The 14,010-nt window shown below is 32.9% G+C and overlaps 2 protein-coding genes across 2 annotated transcripts; one reads left to right on the forward strand and one right to left on the reverse strand.

Moving 5' to 3' along the window:
- Positions 1–492: 492 nt before the first annotated feature.
- LOC125848435 (uncharacterized) lies at positions 493–7,016 on the reverse strand. Its single transcript, XM_049528298.1, has 8 exons — positions 6,937–7,016; positions 6,491–6,613; positions 5,299–5,859; positions 3,723–5,117; positions 3,319–3,643; positions 2,962–3,223; positions 2,657–2,873; positions 493–882 (listed from the first exon to the last, which is right to left on the reverse strand). Exons 2-8 carry the CDS (start codon positions 6,608–6,610, stop codon positions 514–516), a joined length of 3,249 nt encoding a protein of 1,082 aa, XP_049384255.1. The 5' UTR covers positions 6,611–6,613; positions 6,937–7,016; the 3' UTR covers positions 493–513.
- Positions 7,017–9,848: 2,832 nt separating this feature from the next.
- LOC125849142 (uncharacterized) lies at positions 9,849–11,622 on the forward strand. The gene is made up of 4 exons (XM_049529164.1): positions 9,849–10,128; positions 10,353–10,428; positions 10,533–10,705; positions 11,343–11,622. Exons 1-4 carry the CDS (start codon positions 10,016–10,018, stop codon positions 11,416–11,418), a joined length of 438 nt encoding a protein of 145 aa, XP_049385121.1. The 5' UTR covers positions 9,849–10,015; the 3' UTR covers positions 11,419–11,622.
- Positions 11,623–14,010: the final 2,388 nt, after the last annotated feature.

Raw genomic sequence — 14,010 nt, forward strand, 5'->3', positions numbered from 1 at the left:
TGTTGAATCTGTCTTAAAATGATAAACTAGAATGAACGTTAACAGACGAAAGACTGGTTAGTAAGAACATATTTGAACCAGTTAAGCAAGAATGCACTCTTATTTCATCAGCTTTTCTGATTTCTCATGAGATGTCAATGTATAAATGTCTCCGAAGAGATGTTCAAGGATATGACAACACAAACTACCAGAAGCTCGACCTATTTTGGCTGAAAAGGGAAATATAAATTGTGAGATAAACAAATGACAACTGCAAACCAAAAGCTTGGTTAACTCCATCAATAGGATAGCTGCAAACTGAAAGTATACCACAGAATATTCTATCCCCGTTCTAAAATTGCATGATCTATGCACATTAAGAGAACTTCTCTTCATTCTATAACTGCATCTATATGTAACAAATCCTATCTATGCACATTACGAAAACAAAGTCTCAAAAAGTTGTAGCATTTCTACAAGAAAATGCCCTTCCGATCTTGTATGTTGTATATGTATGCACTCTTCAAGATAAACCTACCTGATATGAACACTTTCAGCAGATGACTCATCCTTCAAATGAAAAGCATCAAGCTGCTTGCACAAGATAAACATAGGATCTAGGTTTGGTATCTCTGTCAGTGGCCGAATATCCCAAACCCGCATGACATCTACATATCTTGAGGTCTCCATAATAGTCTCAAGAGTCAGAACAATATGAAGTATCCCATCGACAGGGCAGAGCTCAGTGAGTTGATTAGACACCCCACTTGGCACAGTAATATGTTCAGTGTGAGGCCATTGCGAATCACTAGAAAGCTTCATCAATACGGAAATTGCTTTCTTACGAATTTCTATGCTTTTAATTTTCTCCATTGCTTTCCAAAATTTATCATCAACACTTACCTGTAATGAAACAGATGAAGCTTCAATTAGTCCTGTAACACAGCTGGGAGAAAGAACAACTGACAGAGATCAAACACAACCTTGGATCAATTTAATTTTTATGAAAGTTCTTGAAGCATCTACGTCGCTTTCCCACAACATTTTAACCATAAATAAAACACACTGACAACCAACATTCACATAATCTCCCCTGACCAGGGTTCATTCTCTGGTCTAATCAAATGACATCTTCATAATTAGGATGGAAGGAGCACTAATAATGCCATAAACCGTATGATGCTATAACAAACAAAAAGAAATTATTAGTTAACTCGTTGTAAGTACTCAATCTGTCTTCATTTAGAGAAATGCATTGCCTTCACTGGTCTTTATCTATTACCTTAGCTCTAGTCCCCATGGAGTGACATTTTGTTAAAAGAATTTACAAAAAGTAAGTAGCCGTTTGGCCATGCGATACCATATCACGATATGAAATCGTGAGATGGAATCATGCGATTTCACGCTGATTCCATCTCATGATTTCATATCATGATTTGGGTTTTTTTTAAATACAAAAATTAACCCACAAGTTTATATTTTGTTAAAACAACCCCACATACTAGCCATTTATTTCATTGTAAATAAAATTTATAATCATATCATTACTTTTTAAAATTTATTATTCTCCCCAACAAAAAATTTATTATAACTTTAAATCAATTCCTACTTTATCATTTATATTCATCAAATTTATTTGTCAACCAAATTTATTACTACTACTTTAATGTTTAATAAAAAAATAATTATTCATCTATATTGAGTGAACAAGACTGACCACAATGGCTTTGTAATAATTTATTATGCGATTTTATAAATTATTGTTTATTTGGTAAGATTGAATAGACAATTGGGACTATTTTAGTAGTTTTACAACTTATGGAATTCTTATGTTTATTAGAAAATATACAACACAAAAACTTCAAATCGCATGTCCAAACAAAACTTCAATTCCATCTCAAGATTTCGTATCATGCTTTCATAACGCTTGGCCAAACGGGCCCTAAAAGGCCTACTACCTCCACCACAATTTATATTGCATTGTTTATACAGTTTCCATTATTCCAGTGATAATTTACATCCAATAATGTTGGACACTATTCCAGTGATAACTTATTTTATACAGTTTCCACAAAGTTTTAAGAATGTAAATCCATTTTACTAATCAAGTCTAAAATTGATTCATTTTTTTGTCTATTAAACTAACTTCCATTGAGATATTTCTCTATCAAATTTTCAAACATCACTTAATATTTTTTCTACTCTTATTTATGAATTTATAAACAGGAGTCAATAACATCTTAAATTGTGTGTCACATGGAGAGTCCAGCCTAGTAGTTGCAACTTCACTCTACATTACTTGGGTTTAGGGTTCTATTCCTAATCAAGACTTTTTCTTCTGCCTTTTCTGCCCCACTACTCATCCTCACGGGCCTACCCACCCTAGAAAATTATATATAAAAGAAAAAAACTTCATACCCCATCGAACGATGGCACATCAAATGTGATTTAGTATATACTCATTCCCTGAGCGAAATTCTGTATAAAGTGAGATTAGGAAAGTGGCACCTGATAGGAAAACTTGCTTTAACATATCCAAAGAAAATGAGTAACAATACATTTTTAATGAATATAAAGTAGGTAGAAAGGTTTTATCAAAATAAAATAAAATAAAGTAGGTAGAAAGGCATTGCCAGTTGATTTAGGAGAATATGCTTTAGAAACTCAGAGAGCATACCTTCCACCTTGTTCCTTCAAAAAGTACTGAATAAAGGCGTATTTTAATGTCAAGGAGGTCAATATCTACCAAGGCAGCTGCCATAGATTTCACCAAGTCCTTGTCATTCTGAGCATCATGGAAGCAGCCCCTAACTCTGGCATCATGTACAAGTATCTTCCAAACAGAACCACTGCTTTTTAATGTTGCTTCATTGCCAAATATCCAGAGGCAGTGCCTGCAAGAAGCAAGCTTTCTTACAGAACACCACAGACAATCCCCTAGAGAATGGAAAGTTACACAGTATCTTGAAAAAACAGTAATACCTTGCTCTAGTCAATGCTACATTAACTCTTTGACTGTTAGAAAGGAAACCAATTGATCTGTTAGCATTGGAGCGTACTGCTGAGATTATTATTACATCCTTCTCACCTCCTTGAAAACCATCGACAGATCGTACATCCACAGAGAATTCACTCTCATCATCGGTGCTATACTTAGTTCCGAGGTTCTCTTTAATTTCAGCAATTTGAGCATTGTAGGGTGATATGATACCAATACTGATCTTTTTTCCTGAGGAAGTGAATCCTGTAACAGGAAATAAAATCAGAAAATCCGTAATTTAGCAAATGATATAATGTGCATCTTCACTTGATAATGCCATTAAATCAATCTTAGTGTACCTTTGAAGAGGTTGGCAACTACCTCACAAACCACCGCTACTTCTACCATGTTCCGGATGCTATGCCCATCAACGACTTCCTCATTTCCACATGCTACATTGATAAAAGAATAAGCACCATAAATTTCACCTTGAAGGAAATGCTTCAGATATCCTGTACTTCTGACATTTGGAGCATCTATAATCTGTTTCTGGTAGAATTCCCTGTTCGGAAATGAGCTTATTGACGGGTGCATCCTATACTGAAGATTAAGAAGGTATTTCTTGAATCGCAGAAGTGCCAGCCTCTCAAACAAGCTCCGCCCAAACTTGGCCTCTTCACAAACCTAATTAAAAAAGAACAACTTACTTTCTAACTGTGCAGAATTTTATAATTAGGTACCATTTAAAGTAGCACATGACAACCTTGCTTTTAACCATGGCAGGCAGTTGCCACTCGTCTCCTATGAATATAGCATGACGGAGACCAGGAATCTGTAAGGGGATAGTTGACTCGCATTCTTTAAGCTGAGCGGCTTCATCAATAACAAGCAATTCAGCCTCTGTCTCATGCAATTTGAAGGAGCTTGAAGCAGTACAGAAAAGCAGGCATGCATTTTTCAAAATTTGATTTTTAATTGAAAACTTGTCTTCAGGTTCAAAAAAGCTGTTAGGAAGGGATTTGAGTATCTTAAGGCACTCTTGTTTGACCAATTCTACATCAGAAGAGCTGCCAGTCACTCGTCTCTCTATTTCTTTGTTTCTAACAAAGACTTCTTTTAAACTTCTACCATTAAAGGTAAAACTTTGCAATAAACTACTAAGTGAATGAAGTAAGTTTACAGCTCTGATCATGTCTCTTGCCACCACCACAGACAGTAGTGAAGTTGGCAAGTGCATGACAAAGTTAACAACATAGAAAGTAAAAGCCTCCAGTTTGCAATTTAATTTGCTTGTCACAAAGTCATCAAAATTTAACCTTGCTTTAGTTTGATGAGAATCATTACTCCCCTTTCTCGGAACAGACCTTGAATGTTTCTTGTTCCGACAAAATCCTCTGCCAAGTTGACTTTCATCATTCAATTTTATTGTTTTGGCAATTACTTGTCCAAGTCTCTTGTTCCACTCGTCTTTGACGCCTTGAGCATACAACCTCTGTGTTTTGTCCCCCTTGTTTTTCAGGCTTTCTTTGCGAAGAACTGCATTCCCTGAATCACTATCATAGTTAGCATTATTATCATATTTCTGATAAAGTTCGGTATCAGCATCTTCCTCTTGATCATTTATGGAATAGAGCTGGTACAACAGTTCAGTGTCTTCAAGTAATGTTATCATATACTGCAATGAGTATTTCCAGCCAGATGCAGGAGTAAAGCACCTTGCTAGAACTTCAGCACGATAATCAAGAAAAATATGAAGTAACTCATCTTGGCTATCAATTTTCATTCGTTTCCTGTTTCCAAACAAAACTATATCTCCTACACCATAAGTCAAAAATTCACATGATTCCACCACAAGCTTCAAGGCTCGTCTAGATACTTCTAAGACTGCAATATTAGTTGGAGCACAAGTTACTGTTCTACAATTGAGACTCAGAAGTAAAAACAACAATGCACTAACAGTCTTCGTTTTCCCCGTTCCAGGAGGACCCCAGATTAGCTTCATCGTGTTCTCGTGATGGCAATACTTTGTTGCGAGACAGTTCAGAACTGCTTCATGTTGAGAATCATTAAGATTGATTAACCAATTAGATGCAAGGATCTTTGATCTGCAAACTCGATACACTTCCCCTTGCAAACAGACATTACACTTCTCCTTACCCTACAAAAGCAATAGAAGAAGTCAAATATTTCATGTTATGATATACAAGTAACAACTTGAAGAACTTGGTGATAGAAGGTCATCTAATAGTGACGTCAAAATTCATAAGGAAATATGAAGATGTATCATTTTGGTAAGACTGTTTAAGCAGAATAACAAATGAGAAAAATATGAAGCTTACAGTCACATCAGAATCAGGTTCCAGTATTTTCTGAATAACTTTGGAGTTTTGCCTTTCCAGCCCCAAGTCCAATGAATTCCAAATGCGTGTATTTGTTGTCGTATTTATAAGAGAGACCAAGAACAAAGAGTCCCTCATATGATTTTCCCTAATGCCCTGTTCCACCAAAAAGGGTCTCGATGAGAAGACCTGGATCTTGATATAATCTTTCTCATACGTCGCTCGTTGAACCAGAGCCATTATGTAGGACATTGTGGGTCTGTTTAGATCATCGACACATGTTGGTCTTACATCTGTAATGGCAAAGAGATCCCCCGTCTCAGGTTCATATGATCTGCCATCACCACTACTCTCTTTCCTTTCCATCTCAATAATGTATAAGCATTTATCAGATGGCTTTTTACTCTCCACTTCCTGAATAGACAATATTTTGCATATAGATGCACTTGCCACTTTATCGAAGCTAGAAGACAAATCAGCATGTGTTTCCTCTAAAAGAGGGAAGACGAATGACTTCATATACAAAGTGATGGACTGAAATGTTGAAGGGATGTTCTTCACCTACAGGATAACTCAAGATCATATGACCAGAATATACTTAAGATAGAGATCCAAAACAAATACGCTCAAACATCATGAAAGATAATGGACATTTTGTTTTTGCCTTGACATAAAATATTATGAAATCTTCATCATCTACCTTCGATGTGCAAAACTAATAACATCAGTTATACTGGCAATGCTACCCCAATCCTGTATTGATAGACAGGTTTTAATTTCATCAAAAGCAACCCATTGTCCATATTCATGACTAACAAGTAGTATAAGTATAAGATACAAAAAAATGTTGATAATCCACATTTCATATGCCTAGTCTCATAGCTACTCTTTGCATCAATATCAATCTTAAAAAGTTGCACACAACCCAACTTGTGAAAAATAAAAGGACACCTACCCAGTCTAACAAACAGCCACATTACAAGTAGTCAAGTATCATGTTACACTTATGAACCATAGTGGATGCAATGGTAATCCACACCTACTTAAGATCTGGATAATTCTAAGTAAAGAGTAAAAGCCCTGGTAACAAATGCCACCAAATGAAACAGCCAAGGGATAAACCATAGAATCAATACTACAAAAACCAAACACACACAAAATAAGACAAGACAAAAATAGCAGTAAAACAAACCTTGTCCTTGTAAAGGTCTTTGCTAAGGACATCCTTAAAAGACCAAGAAAAGATAACGTCTATAAGTGTCTTTTCGAGAAGAATGGCTTCACCATCATCGTCAGTTTCCATTTCAGTCATATTCTGCAAAACCCTATTGCATGATCACAATTCACAGCATATAAATCAAACAAGAAACATCCTAAGCATATGCAAACCATTTTTGTATCACATTCTACAAAACCCCATTTCAATTTTTTTCTTTTTCTTGCAAAACCCAATTTCAAATTATTATTTTGCTTCTTTTTCTTGCAAAACCCCATTACATTTTTTACTTTCTTTTTCTTGCAAAACCCAATTTCAGTGCTTTTCTTGTTCTTGCAAGACCCCATTGTATGATCATAATTTATAAATCAAACTACAATATAGTAAAATAGACAAAGACATAGAGAGACGAAGTAGTTAACTGTAAAACTCGAAGGATAACTGCTGCGTCGAATAGGGGTTTAGCAGTGATTCTTGTTCTTGGAAGAAAGGAAACCCCTTTGACAGAAAAGAGGCCAACACACAAATTATATAAAGTTTTTTTATTTTTGGCCTTTTGGTTAAAATGCAAACTAGTCCTTAATATTTTACCACAATTGCTATTTTGTAGTCAAACTAATGTCAGGTCTTGTTAATTACGTAGTTGCAATATAATTTAGAATCTCAAATTCAAAGTAAGAATTTACTTATATTTTCTTAGATATAATACTTCATCTATAAATTTATATTTAATATAAATATTATTATTTTGAAATTAGTAAGAAAAAATACATACTCTATGTAATTAAATTATTCGTACTACGTGGAACGATTATATTAATGTAACACCCCGCTCGTTTGAACATCAGATTAACTCATACTTTTTGGGATAAGACTAAGAGCTTAATGTGCTAGGAAATATGTTTTACGAGGTATTTCAATTGAACGATGGTTGTATGTTATGTTTTGAAGTCAAGCTAAAATAAATATTGGAAAAAGTTATTGTAACTTTCCTTTAAAAAAAAAAGGAATTCTCTTAAATTTTGGGTAAAATGTGTTGTGGGTTTTCTCCCATATGTAAGGAATTAGTGGGGCCCCAACATATCAAATCGAAAATTTACGAGTCTAGTTTCTAACACACTAAATTGTTGACCCATATAACTTCAGAATAGAGAGATATTCATGTTTTTGTAAGACTGCGCAAACATGTACGTCAAGGTGGACCCTTAGCCCCTATGTCGGTTTAGCTTTATAAAAGTTGTTTGAGCTTCGTTTTAACTCAGAAAAATCAACAAAAAATCATACAAAATCAGAAGGAAAGTCCCTTAATTCTCCATGAATATTGGTTCTTTCAATTCGGATTTTTAACTGAAGTTGATCGACATAATGAGTCTATTGTTTTAGTGTAATTTTCCCCATCGATTTTGTGGTGTATCTTCATGGGTGTTGTGGCAGCGAGATTAGTAGGTGTGTTTTTTTTATCCCAAGAGTATTTATTCTTATTCCTCACACCAAACGACGACTCTAAGAAAGAGGATGATAGGGCTAGACATTATTTAAAATAATATGCCTAAATTATTCTTTCTCATTCATCGTTCAACTAATTGTTAATTGGGTCTGGGTCCAAATCAATCTATGTAAAAACTTTCCAGTTATGTTGCTTCTTCTCGATCTAATGACTAATTATGTGATATCTGTGTAATCAATATTGAACCGATACTAATTCATAATAATATCTAAATTGATATAAACCACTTTAACTTTGAAAATGAGTCAAAATAATTTTCAAAAACGAAAAAGCAAATGAAAAATCAATTGTATTTTGCTTGAAATTATTTAGGAAATATGGAGGGAAATCATTGTAGCTCTTGATTGACCACATAAATTGTAATTTATTTATAAGAGTTTGATATTCCACCTTATAATTTCCTTCTCCGATCTCCATTTAAAAGAGATGGAAATCCCCCTCTCGTTTTTTTTTTTCATAAATAAGAGCTAAATTGCGAGCCTGCCATTTATTTACTTTGTAGAATCCGTTGACATTGTCCCCTTCCTTTTGTTGTCCACTTTGTTTTTTATTTGAGAATTTTTTGGTGCTTAATTGTTTTTTAAGTTGAGATCACGTGTTACTGATTTCTGATTAGCTAGTGTGATCATTTAGTAGTATATACTCAGATTTTTCTATAATAATTTTTTTAAAAAATAATATCTTAATAATTATATTTTTTTGTGGAATTGATTTTTCATATAATTTATATATTTTCTATGTAACAATACTTCGTTGTAACAAAAAAATTTATCATGACAAACGATGATATTATTAAGTAGATTTGATTGTACTTGATATTGTCGTATAAAGGTTTGAAATAGCTCACCCAAAAGTTATTTGAATTGGGATGAATTGTGTTAGAATTGGAAAAATTATGAGTTAAAATTCGTAACTCTTACACACATATATAATAATTATGAGTTGTGTAAACAATTTAAATATGTTATACTTTTTCATGAAAATTAATTTGTATAACTAGTTTACTTTTGCCTTTTAGTGTGAGGTATAAAATATAATTATCTCAAATATTTGATTGGAGATATTAGATAGTCCTGTGATTATTTATCCAATAATTTTTACCATAATGATAAGATAAGTTATTTCATTTACATAATAAAATAACTTATTCAAAATAATTAATCTCGTAATAATTTATTCTCATTCAAACAATCCCTAATAGACTAATGAAAGGGCTCAAGTCAATTTAAAGGATAATTCAATTCACAGTGCTTTTCACATTCATGCAGTAGCCCGTATGAGAGTGGACCTCATCGTTAAGGTGCAAACATTGGAAACTGCTGGCTAAAGATTCTGCGTACGCGACTAACAATATGAATGAATCCTGTTATAAATAAATTGATATAAATATTTTATTTTAATGTGAACTTTAGAAATTATGATTCTACCGATCAATTCCGCGACATATAAGTTCAAATAGACAAAATCATAAATTCAAATTCATTTACGTAAATAGACAACTATGCGTTTTACCTATTCTTATTTTGTATTTATTGTAAAATTTTATTCACCTAATTAAATTTATAATTTCCAAGACATCTTTTCCATTCATTCAAAATAAAAATAACTACTACAATGAAAAGAATTATAAAAATTTACAAGTTGGAAATGTGAAAGGGAAAAGAAAGAAACAAATATCATTAAATTTGTCAAAAAAAATTGGAAAATCAAATCAAAACCATACTAAACAATTCCAAATTTTGCACTTTTTCTAGTTCTAGAAGAAGGGGTCTAAAATTGTAGAAATTGCATCCAATCACATTCACTTTCCTATATTATAATTGTGGGAACACAAATACAAAGTCAAAATCTCATTTGTGCAGTCTTGAGAAACAAGACACCATCAATGTAGAGAGATCTTGAACAAGTCAATATAAACCCCACCTCAACACAAAGCAAAGTATCAATTCTCTCATTTCTCATACTTTCTCTCAAAACCCAAATCGGAAAAAACCATGGCCGGAGTTGAATTCCTCCCCAAAGAATATGGATATGTAATTCTTGCTCTTGCTGCCTACTGCTTCCTCAACTTCTGGATGTCCTTTCAAGTCGGCAAAGCCCGCAAACAGTACGGTTTTGTCTAAATCTCTGTTTATTTCTTGATTTTGCCTAATTTTACAAAACCCCTTTTGTGACTTTGAAGCTAAAGATTTGTCTTTTTTTTTTTTTTTAGATTTATCCCTAACCCCTTTTGTGATTTGAAGCTAAAGATTTTTTTTTTTGCAAGATTTATCCCAACCCCTTTTGTGATTTGAAGCTAGAGATACTGATTAATGATGGAAAACTTAACAGGTACAAGGTTTCTTATCCAACAATGTATGCTACTGAAGCTGAAAACAAGAATGCTAAGTCCTTTAACTGTGTTCAGGTATGCTATCTTCTGTTTAGAGGTAATGACATAGTTTATTGTTTGGTAATTTATAGTTTAGGAAATGATATGGATTTGCTGTTATGTTGGTGTTTTGATTGCAGAGAGGTCATCAGAATTCATTAGAAATGATGCCAATGTTTTTCATGCTGATGATTGTTGGAGGAATTAGGCACCCCTTGATTTGTGCATCTCTTGGAGCTGTTTATATTGTATCTCGCTATTTCTACTTCACTGGTTATTCCACTGGCGATCCCCAAAATCGTCTTACTCTTGGGTTAGTCTCTCGTCCAGACTCCAGTCTTCCTTGAATGCGGATTTTCATTTAGATTGAATGTTACTAACAATTTGAGTATCCAAAAATGTCGAAGAAGGAAAAGAAAAACTGCTTTTTAGTTTTGCTCTGTATGAACCTTTTGGCTAGTGAAGTGAGTCTTTTACTTGCTCTTGCCTAATGCCCTGACTAAGAAACATTAATTCAATTATTCTTGTTATGATGGTGGGGTAAAATTTATCCAGGTCAATGAATGGAAGTCAAGTGTATTTCATACATGCATTTGTCACTTTCATGGTTAATTTTTAACTGTTACAGGCCGTTTGGTTTAAGGGATTTGGTGGATCATCCCCGTATAAAATTTTAGGATTAAATTTATCTCGTGTTTGGTTGGAGACCTTCCATATAGATGGTGGGATCCATTATCCAAGCTATATTCTTGGTTTTAATCCTATAATCCTTGGATATCCTCGTTTTGAATGAGACGACCCCTTCAGGTTAAATGTCTTTGGTTTGATATAAACATGGAGGCGATTAAGTATTTATCTGGTTACGGCCTACGGGGGATTAGAATGGAAAAGTTCATGAAATGGTGTGTAATGTTTTGAATGCTAATTATTATGGTTTTACTTCTGTGCAGGAAATACAATTTCTTGGCAATTATGGGACTGTTGATTTGCGCAATATCTTGTGGAGTTAATTTCCTTATGTCATGAATAATAGTCTCAAATAGAGCAACCTCCTTGTAATTCCCTTTATTTCCAGTATGGGATGATGTCTTTTTTATGTCTATTTTGTCATTAATATGAATTAAATTGGTACTTTCTGTATCAAGTTACCTCATCTGCATACTGTTTTCAGTGTTTGCCATTTTTAGTTGCAGTGATTTTATTATGATTTGGAAGGAAATTGACATGGCTCAAGAATAGTGTCATATAACTTCATGGTTGAAATTGTTTGATCTTAACTAGGTCTTGTTCCGTCTTAGTAAATATCACAAAGTGTTTGAATTACGTGACATCTCATATAGGGAACACATTTTATTAGGTATTTTAGGCACGTAACGTGCATCTACACATTTTATTAGGTATTTTAGGCACCTAACATGCTCTTTGATGCTCGAGCTTAATTCTTTTTCATGCAGAGTATATGTATTAATGTTGGTTCAAGAAATAAATAATGGCATGTTTGGATTACTTCAATCCTGAGGTTGGTTTAGTAAAGACTGTAGTTGGGATAACTCACCCTATAGCAGCTTTGCATAGGTTTTAATAACTTGTGCCCCTACAGCTCTTGTATTGCACAAACATCCAGTGTTACCGTGAAGTAAAAAAGTTCGGGTGAGGGTGTTCAAAATTTAATATACATGTACAAAAAGTAACATTTGACCTATGTATATAGTATTAATTTCGGCAAATATCATTCAACTAACCACCTTTCGGCATACACTCAGCCTACCTATCGACAAACTTAAATATATGTTCACATAGGCACCAGAGAAGTCAGCAGAACATGCCATAATGTTTAGATCAATTGTTCTTCTGAACTTCTGCTCCAAGAGAGTTTTTGGCACAGTAGAGCTAGAATGTAGAAAGTGGGTTAAGTCAAATTCAATAATTTTGATTCAAATTTTGTATTTATCTTAAGAAATTCATTTCTGAATAATAACTCAAAAGGACACTAATTCATAAGCTACAAATTTTAGCTCGAGATTTTTGGGACAAAGTCATTGGGGAGGGGGTGGGGGGGCGGTTTGAGCATTTCAGTTAGTGGTTCAAACAAATTAGAAAAATTCCAAATTTATATTGGGAATTCCAACTTCCAAAAAAAAGAAAGGACTAGGAGGCTGCTAATTTATGATTTTAAACTTCTTTTCGATGTTGTCTTGACTTAAAAATAAGTATTACTATTACATTATTATTATTTTACTCAAACACGGTATTTACTTAAAAATATTTAAAATAAGTCAATTCAAAGGGGTTCTTTGAGATTTGATGGTTGTTTATTTTCTATTCTCACTAGAAAGTTACCTTAGTCAAACAGTAAAATTTAAAAACCAGTCAAAGCCCTGATAGTGGGGGAGCCTTTATTTCTTTCAAAGCATCCTTCCTAGGTCTTAACATTGGCACACAAATTACTACCATTTTGACTATAACGAACTTTTAGATAAAAAAAATATGGAAAATAGTCGAATATGTTTTTAAATGATGTGAAGTTGAATAAAAATGTCACCCGATAATAGTTTGGTCTAAAAATATTTTTGTCCAATAATATTTTAATTAAAAAATATCCATACTATTAATCATTTTGATCCAAAAATGACATAAAAAGTAGAATCTTTTTCACTATAAAAAGTGTAAATATTTTTCACTTATTATACAAAAGACATGACTTAAAAAGTAGAAATTACCAGATCTGCTCTGGTATATTTTTCTATGCTTCAGCAAACACCACTAGCTACAAAAGCATACATACTTGTAAAGCTATAAGAGATGAAATGAAATGTTATTACTCACTAGGTTTTATATTGTTTGATCCATGTTGATATGACATAGTTCTTAAGAAAACTTTTATCAACACTGTATTTTACTAAATTAATTTTATTAATAATATTTTAAAATTCTAAATTTAACTATTACTACTATTTTTATGTAATTTAATATTTAATGATAGAAAGAAAAAAAAATATAATAGAGCTTTCTTGATTTTCTAAATTGGACGAGTAAAATAAAACATCTATATTCAATATAAAAGCCAAATAATATGAAACAGAGGGGGAGTACTTGAAATCAACTTTCATATTGCTGAAACTATGCTGAAATATAGAGTAATGAAAAGGGAAAAAAGTCTAAAATATATTTGAACTTTGAACGAAATTGCTGTAACAATATCGAACTTTGGAAAAGACCTTTTTACCCCCTGCACTATTTAATAGTGTATTTTAAAGGTATATATGTGTCCATATGGACATCATAAATATTGCATAATTATAAATAGTAACGTGTTCACGTGAGCACATATATATCTTTAAAATACACTATTAAATATTGCAGGGGTAAAAGGTCCTCCATAAAGTTTGATATCGTAACAACAATTTCGGCCAAAGTTGAAATATTTTTCAGATACTTTTTCCTAATAAAAATGATCAAATTTGCCCCAGTAATTTTAAATCATAATCACACTTTTTGACATTGACCCAAAACAAAGCTTCAACACAAAGTAATTTCAAATCATAATCAAAAAGGAATAAATTTGAACATTTTTTTCAAAAATTTTGAACACAAGACGTTCTTTTCTTTCTAAAAATA

Source organism: Solanum stenotomum, chromosome 12, assembly GCF_019186545.1.
Source record: "Solanum stenotomum isolate F172 chromosome 12, ASM1918654v1, whole genome shotgun sequence".
In the NCBI taxonomy this organism is placed as follows: domain Eukaryota; kingdom Viridiplantae; phylum Streptophyta; class Magnoliopsida; order Solanales; family Solanaceae; genus Solanum; species Solanum stenotomum.